Genomic DNA, 8636 nt, shown 5'->3' on the forward strand with positions numbered 1-8636 from the left:
GCCTGCCCCCCATCTCTTGTGCGAGCCTGAGTTTCCATGGAGTGGCCAAGGGAATGCAACTTATGAAAGGGTCTATGTCTTGTCTGCGGGCAGCATTGAGACAGGTCTGGCATGAAGCCAGACTCCCCATGGATCTCAGGTCCCAGCCCTCCCCATAACCCAGAGCCTTTCTCCCACATACCCGCCAGCCCTGCTGCTGCCCCTCAGTTGTGTCCTGCAGCCCCCGCTGTGGCTGCACCTTCCCGCGCATCCTTTCCAACCTCATTTTAGCAGACGTGACATCCCAGGGACCTGCCTGCCTGATGGCCACAGGTGACACTGTGGGCTCCTATGGCTTGCAACTCTTCTAGGCTCCCTCCTCCTTTGAAGAACCGTGGCAGCAAGCAGTTGTACAAATGCTCCCCAGGCTGTCCCTGCTGCAGCCAGGTAGGAGGGGAGCTGGAGAGAAGAAAGCCCCTGCACTCACCTGGAGGACAGAGTGCCCCACAGGGCTGTTTTCGGAGAGCTCCGCCTCATACAGGGCCTTCTCGAACTTGGGCGCGTTGTCATTCATGTCCAGGATGGTGATGCGAAGCAGGGCGCTGCTCGCCCGTGGCGGGTTGCCTCCGTCCTGCACCTTAATGGTCAGATCGTAGGAGTCCCACTGCTCCCGGTCCAGGTTCCCCATGACAATCAGCTGTGGCTGCTTCTCGTCCTGATCCTCTGCCACTTGCAGCCCGAAGAGCTCCTGCGCCTCCGGACCAGCCGTCAGCTCATAGGAGGCAACGCCATTGGGGCCCGAGTCCCGGTCCATGGCCAGGGGGATGGGGAAGAGCGTCCCGATGTTGGTGTTTTCAGGGATGGAGAGGGTGAGAACGGGCGAGGCGAAGTTGGGGGTGTTGTCATTGATATCAAGCACCTCTATCTGCCCCTCGAGCAGGCGTGGGCTGCTGCTCAAGATCAGGTCAGTGATGGACACTTCGAACTCCAGGAAGCAGGGCTGTCCAGGCAGGAGGTGCTGGCACTCACGCAAGCTCTCCCGGTCAATGGAGGTCTCTGTGGTGTAGATGTCCCCAGTCTTGCCATCCACACGTAGGTACGGGGCCCCCACTTCCAGCTTGTAGAGGTGCCCCACATCTGGGAAGCCGTAGTCGGAGGCCAGGCTCCCTATGAGGGTGTTGGGGGGTTGTTCCTCCTGCACTTTGTAGACCACGCGCGTCCCAGAGACTAGGGCAGGGAGCTGGAAGAGGAGCCACAGGCCCAGGCAGGATGCCAGTGGTTTCATCCTGCGCTGCAGGGGAGCTGCAAGGAGATACAGACACCGGAGGTTAGGCAGCCCCAGGCCCCCGGGACCGCTCCGCCCCAGCCCACTTCCCTGGCGTATCCCTTTGGGTGCACCCCCTGTGCCACGCAGGACTGCACACGGTCCCAAAGCAGCCCCCCGAAGGCAAGGGGCTTCAGGGGCTCGCCTGGCAGAGCTGGCCCCAGCCATGGTCTCCTGGCAGCCTCCGCAAGCAAGTGCCCGGGAGGACCGGTCCCGGCTTGCAAAGTTCCTGCAACGCCCTGCTCGAGTGAGCAACCCAGTCATTGAAACCTCAGCCCTGGCTTCCTGTCACTTGCAGGAAGCCAATCCTGCCACTGTCCACCCTCTTCATCACCACACAAACTGTAATTAGACCCAACGAGGCACACTAACAGGGTGGACTGCACGCAGCCTGCTGCCAGCAACCCGATGGAGCCGGCCAGGCTCAGAGACAGCTTCTCACCACAGAAACACAGGAGCATTGTGTGCCACGCACTGCAGGGGCACTGCCTGCCACGCACAGCAGGGACACAGAGGCACTGCACGAATCTGCCAGCCCTGCAGAAACAGGAGCACCAAAAGGGGGGCAGGGGCTCTGCCTGCCCTGCAGGGATGCAGGGCTGCCACCCACCCAGCACTGCAGGGACATGGGGCACTGCACGGGTACAGAGCTACCTCCCATCCGTCACCGCAGGGACACAGGGCACTGCCACGGCGGGGACAGAGCAGCACTGCCCTCCCTGCACTGCCGACACAGCAGCACTGCCAGCCTGGCGCTGCGAGATACGAAGGCACCACCCATCCAGCACTGCAGGGATGCAGGAGCCCTGAGCATCATCCATCCTGCACTGCATGCGAGGCACTGCCATCCGCCTGTGCCCCTCGCAGAAAGAGGGACATTGCCCACCCTTGTGTTAGAGTGACTCACTGCCCACCCTGCACTGCAGTGCGGACATACCCCTCAGGGCAGAGCCCGTGCCTCCCCGCGGAGCAGCAGCACTGCACAGCCCCAGCACACTGCAATGGTAGGCACAGCATCTCCCCTCTGCTGCACAGTCACTAGGCAACCCCACACCCTGCGCCAGCAAATACTGTTCCCTTCGCTCACTGCAGACACACTGTTCCTTCCCATTCCCTCCCACTCCCAGACTGGGACAGTGCATGCACGCACTGGGTGCCCACCCTGCCCCGCAGGCAGGACCCTGCCAGTGCCAGTGTCCACCCCACCCGCTGCAGAGGCAGTGACAGAAGTACTGCCCCCCCCCGCATTGCAGAGACACACACTGCACACGCTGCACCGCAGGCACCCAGCCACTGGAAACCTCCTCCCAGTATGCACACACTGCAGAGGCAGTGCCAGGCGCACTGCCAGCCCCACAGAGACTGTCCCCTTCTATGCCAAGCCACATGCCCTGTCACCAAGCCCCTGCCTGCTGCTGTGTTTGGCCACCAGCTTTCCCGTCCCCCGCTTTCTGTTCTGGGAACACACCTTCCTCCTCCAGGGTCCAGGCACACCCACACAGCTTCTGCCGAGCCGTAAGCATGAAGGGGTGCAGCCCAGCTCACGGGCACCCAGAAAGCTCAGTGGTCAGATGCCCTAAAATCAACAGCCACAAGCATCTGCCATGGCCCCACAGCAGCAACCCTCTCGCCACTCCCATCACTCGCTCTCTCCATACTCTGCACCTAGCCTGTGGGATGGGTGAGTGCTCCTCCACCATCTCCCCTCCACGGTGCCACATAGCAAGTGCTTAATTCCTGGTTACCCTGGCATCATACAGACCCTCAACAAGTGGAGCATCCAGCACTGTCCACCCTGGTACTTCCCATAAGCCAGCAGCTCCCAGTCCCTCCACCCCTCCGCTTCCCCACAGACAAGTGCCTCATTGGTGGCACGGAAGAGAGGAGCTCTCCCTCCGCAGGTGAAAATACATCTCTATTTCTAAAGACGAAACTATGGCCCTGAAGCCTAGCTTGACTCTGATCCCTTGTCCTGCAAGCGTCCTTCATGCAGAGAAGAGGTATTTCCAACCTTGCTGAGGCCATGCGTAACTGTCCAGACCGGCACTGTGTACAGATACCTCTGAGATGTATGTCCCCAGGAGGAAGGGAAGAGGCATGCACAGGGCTGAGGATGGAGGAGGTAAGAAGCTGAGCAGAAACACAACGCATCTCTGCATCAATACAGGCAAAACCCAGCGATGCGTGTACGCGCACACGCGTGTGTCTGCACTCAGTGTGCATGTATCCGTGTGTGCGCTATGAGCATTTGGGTGTATGTGCACCTGCCCGGAGCACGACTATGTGCCTGTAGGAAAAAGTGGACACGCGCACACATGTGCACTAGCCGGGTGTGCAGGCGTGCCACACGTGTGCACGCACTGCGAGGAGCACATCCGTGCCTGCACTGGGAGAGCCTGTGCACCAGACAGGAGTTTGCAACCCTGCACTGAGTGTGTGTGTGTGTGCACCGAGCAACGCGTGTGCCTGCGTGGGGGGACCATGTACGCATGCCCCTGTTGCCACCGGGTGTGCATTTGTGTGATGTCACCCCGTGCGGGGGTACTTGCACCGTGTGTGTGTGCACACCCCGACTGGGTCACACGTGTGTCTGCCCGCAGCATGCGTGTGCTCTCACACCAGACCCCAACCCCCCCATGTCCACCTGCCTCCATGAGGTGTCCAAACCCACACTGAGCTTCATCACCCCATTGCCCCGCACTCCCTTTGGAAATCGCTGTGCGGCAAGGACAGGGAGAAGGGAAAAACGGGCAGCCCGGGCCACTGGGAAGGGGCTCCTGGAGGATACCCCAGCTGGGAGAGGCACCCATGCCCGCTGCCGGACTGTTTGCACAAGTCTGTTTGCACTAGGCTGGGCTGTGACTGCTGATGATGTAGCGCCGTCCTGACTAAGCCTTGGTGTGACGTGAAAGATCGCAGGTAAAGGTGATAGTCCCAAAGCAGTGCGATGCCTCACATGGCCCTGACTAAGCTGGGAGGGAGGACCCCAGGAGCTGGAAATGCCAGGAGCCCTGTGCCAGCGGAGGAGGAAGGGAGTCACCCAAGGGTGCCCAGCACCCATGCTTTCTGCTCCAAAAAAGGAGCTGGAGCCTAAACCCAAGCGCCATTCCTGCAGGTGAAGGAAACCTCCAAAACAGGGAGGCTGGAAGAAGAGAGGGGCTGGGAACCCGAGTGGGACCATCGTCCCGCAATGGACTTGCCGGCAGGCGTGAGGGGCCCCGGGTTCGCCGGGGTAAGGAATCCTGCTTGGCGCCTAGGGGTGCGAATGACACAGCACAGACATGGGAGCCCAGAGCTGGGCGTGAGGAGGAGGAGGAGGAAGCCTCCACCACCGGGGAAAAGCACGTCTGTGCAGGAGACAGAGGCTTCCCAGGGGCCAGTCCAAGGCATCAGGCTATTTTCCCATGGGATCTAAAGACCATCCCACACTTTCTTCTCAGGTGCCAGGCACCTTTTTCCGACCTGCTGGCAGAGCACAGAGCACTTAAAAATAAAAACCCCTCCCAAAACAACTATTCCTCCGCACACACAATTCTCCCTACGGGGAGAGTGTGAGAGACTGAACCACATGAGAGAGGCGTTAGTCACGCTGCTTAATGCATGACTGGGAAGCTCTCAGAGGACAGTGGCATGCAAAATCCTACAGAACTCAGCCACCCCCCCCCCCCCAAAATAACAAGCCCTAATGACAGAGAGGTTATAAAGCACCGAGAATTTAAGCAACTGCTTGAACAAGCCTGTGCTCCCTGTGATTCCCACAGCCCCTTGGCCCCATTCCACGGAAGGCAGCAGCGCTCCGGGAACGGGCACCAAAGTCCACGCTTATTGCTCCCAACGGCTGATTGCGTGGCTGGGAGCCATGCTTACAAGTCTATCCAAACCCTGCACTGAGCACACAAATACTAATCCCGCCCCCCCCCCCCCCCCCAAAGCTCTACTCTGATGCTCGGAGCTGGAGCAACATCCGAGGAAGCAGCAAATGCTAATCACGGCTCCACGGGCTCCACTCCACGCGAGGGCCTGAGATCAAGGACCATATTGTCCAAAAAACAGCCACTGGTGTTCAGTCCTGCATCGAAGGCACGGATGGCGTGAATCCTGGGCATTTTGTGGCACGTCCCATGGTTTCTTTCGGCTCTGGCTGCCACTGCAGCTGCTCAGCATTTATGCAGGCTGGGCCCAAGCACCCCGAAGCCAGAGCACCCTGTAACGAGGAACCCCACTTGCTTGGGAACAGCTTTACCCCAAAATCATCTCTTAGGAGTTGCACAGTGATGAAAAGAGGGCGAAGCCTGGGGCCCTCCCTCCTTCTGCCTCCTTCTCCACATCCCTTCCAACTCCAGCAGCCAGCGAGGCAGAGACCTGTCAGAGCCTCCCTAGGGCGGCAGCCCCCGTTCTCCCACCTCGGGGGTCCCCCACAGCCCCTCCGGGGTCCTGCGGGCTCCTGTCCCCTCCTGCCACCATCCCACCCTCCATCCCGGCCTGGAGGGAGGTCCTGGGGGAAGGCAAAAACGTGGCGGGCCTGAAACACCCCACCCCGGCAGGGCCGCAGGGAGCCGGCAGCAGCGGGAGCGGCTCTCCTCCGGGACTGCAGCCCGGAGGGGCTGGGGGGGGGGGGCTTGGGGAGGGGGGGGATAGGGAACCCCCTACCTCGCAGGGTGCCGGGGAGAGCCGCGGCTCCCGGCCCCCAGCCGCCCCCGCCGGCTGGGAGGGAGGATGGAGGCCGGGCTCCGCTCCCCGGCCGCTGCGGCCGAGGCTCCCCGGCCCCCGGCGGGTCTGCCCGGGCTGAGGCTCCGGGCACGGAGCGCTCCGCTCCGCCGCTCCCCGGCGAGCCCCGGGGGGATGAACGGGGCGCCTCCCGCCAGCCCCGCACACACACACGCACACACACACACACGCACACACCCGCGGAAAACACACGGGAGCCGCTCTCCCGGCACCGGCTTCACACTCAGCCTGGCGTACAGGCAGGGAAACGGGGGTTTTCTAAGGCGCAGGCACGCACACCCCGCTGACACACTCACTCGCACGCACACCCCGCTCCTGTGACACACACCCACCCCCCCTCCAACACACCAACACACACCCCCGCTCCCGGCACACAAACGCAGCCCGCTCCTCGACACGCACACCACTCCTGTAACCCACACCCCACCGGTACACGCACACATACGCAGAGACACCCCGCCACGGACACAGGCGTGCAAACCTGCCAGACCCCTTCAGCCCGCTCCCCTCGCACACACACACGCACACACACACGCACAGCCCCGCTCCCAGCACCCAGCGCTCGCCCCGGCTCCCAGCCGGCTCCTACCGGCAACTTCTCCCGCTCCCACGCACCAGCGCACCCCGAGCCGCGCTCACACCCCGGGCGCACACACCCAGGGGTGCAAGGGGGACGCACACCCAGAGCCACCCCCGACAGAAAAAAAAAAAACCAACCCCAAAAAACCCACAAAAAACAACCCACACGCACTCACCCCGACACAGCCGCACACCCACTGCCACCCCACGCCAACCCACGCTGCCCGGATCCGGGCTGTCCCCGCTCCCCGCCGCACAACAAGTGGCAGCGCCGGGCGGTACCGGTAACCGGGAGCCGCCCGCCCAGCCCCGCGCCCCGCTGCCGCCGCCCGCGCAACCCGGCGCGGAGAGGCGCGGAGAGGCGCGGAGCGGGAGCGGGATGCTCGCCAGCGCCTCTCCCGCCGCCGCCCGGCCCCGGGCTCACCCTCCCGCACAGCGGCGGGCTCCCGCCCGGGGCATCCCGCACCGCTCCGCACCGTTCCGCAGCTCTCCGCGGCCGCGGGCGGGGACTCCCGGTCCTGCCGCAGCTCTTACTTGGATGCGGACGGCGCTGCGCTCCGTGCCGGCCCTTTGCGCGCTGATCCAGCGGCGTCTGCATCGCCTCCTCCCCGCCGGGACCGGGCTCCCCCCACCCCCCCGGCTCCTCTCGATCGTTATCCACGGATGAAAACCAAATTTAAAAAAAAAAAAAAAAAGAAAAAGAAAAAAGGGGAGGGGGGGCGAAAAAAAAAAAAATGTCCCGTGGGAACCGCCCCCCTCCCCCGGGCCGGGGCTGCGGCTCCTCCGGCGGAGCGGCGGCGGCAGGGCTGGCGGCAGCCCCGGTGGGCAGCTCCGTCCGTGCCCGCCTCCGTCCCTCGGTGTGTGTGAGGATGTGCAAGGGAAGCGCAGCGCAGGCACGGCCCCTTCCCCCCCCCCCCCCCTCCCCCCCACCTCCTTCCCCGCTGCCTCCGCCTCTCGCCGCCACCACGGGGAGGTGGAGCTCCGGCTCCTTATCAGATCCCCAGCCCAGCCGGGCCGGGACGAGCGGGCATCGTCTGCCGGGCAGAGCCGTCCGCCCACCGCGCCGCGTACCGCCCGGCTCCGGGCTGCGGGCACGGCGCCAAGCCCCCGGGCCGGTGGAGAAGGGGAGGGCTCCCCCCACATCCCCCCCCGGGAACCCCTCACCCCCGGAGACCCCTTCGCTCACGTGTGGGACGGGTCTCCCCTTTCGCTCCCCTCCCAGTGCTCTTGTTTATTCATTTCTGTTCATTTATTTTTACACCCGGCGCTTCACACCCCCGCAGCCCCGCTGCACGGGGGAAGGGGGCTCGGCCGGCAGTGCACCCCGCTGTGCTAAGGGGACGGCCCCTCCGTGGGAAGGAGCCCACCGGGGGGCTGTGCCCACCCCTCCTCGGATCCCCCCAACTGAGCAGGGCTCCTGGCAGGCTGCAAGCAATGGCTCCTGCAGCCCTGCCCGGGTGAGGCACTGGGGCCTGGAAAAGCAACTGTCCCCTCCCGTCACACCTTGGTGAATCATGCTTTTATTGCAGGGTGTCGGGACTCAGGAGCAGAGAGCACCTGCGAGCTCCCAAAAGCACCTGCATGCTCCTGGCTGCCCCTGCAACGTCTTCACAAGCTCTGCTACCTCAGCTGGGTCCTCACTCGCCTGCTGAGCCCCCGTGGGACCCCAGATGGGTGAGTGCAAGTCCCAGGGGGCCTGGGGACAGCGTGCTCCAGGGGTGCCCCTTCCCTCGATGCCTACGCTGGCCTCTGTGTTCCTGCGAGGAGAGCCAGTGCTGCCTGCCAGCGGGCTGGACCTGCAGCCTGGCCCTCCCAAAGGCCTCAACTCTCTCAGACGGAGATGCTGGGGTGGCTCTCGGCACCCTGCTAGGGCCAGGCACCCCACGGGGCTGCAGGGCCCCTCACCGAGCAGCACCCGCCTTCTCAGCCGGTTGCAGTGCAGATTTCTCGCCAGGGTGCTGGAAAGTCGCTTTCTGCTTCTCCGCAGCGTGAGGATGGGAGCCTCGCTCTCTCCGCTGAGCTACGC

The 8636-nt window shown here is 63.6% G+C and overlaps 1 protein-coding gene across 2 annotated transcripts in view; it reads right to left on the reverse strand.

Annotated features, from left to right (window-relative positions):
* Nucleotides 1–7484, reverse strand: part of PCDH1 (protocadherin 1) — a 56756-nt gene extending 49272 nt beyond the window's left edge. The window contains exons 1-2 of one of the 2 annotated variants that reach the window (XM_052816294.1): nt 7145–7483; nt 467–1281 (exon numbers count right to left, since the gene is read on the reverse strand). In XM_052816294.1, coding sequence (XP_052672254.1) covers nt 467–1281; nt 7145–7208 — 879 coding nt within the window. In that variant the 5' untranslated portion in view covers nt 7209–7483. Of the gene's footprint in view, nt 1–466; nt 1282–7144 lie in introns of both variants that reach the window. The other variant, XM_052816295.1, reaches the window with a different exon arrangement.
* Nucleotides 7485–8636: the final 1152 nt, after the last annotated feature.

The sequence above is a fragment of the Harpia harpyja genome, chromosome 20 (genome assembly GCF_026419915.1).
Source record: "Harpia harpyja isolate bHarHar1 chromosome 20, bHarHar1 primary haplotype, whole genome shotgun sequence".
NCBI lineage: Eukaryota > Metazoa > Chordata > Aves > Accipitriformes > Accipitridae > Harpia > Harpia harpyja.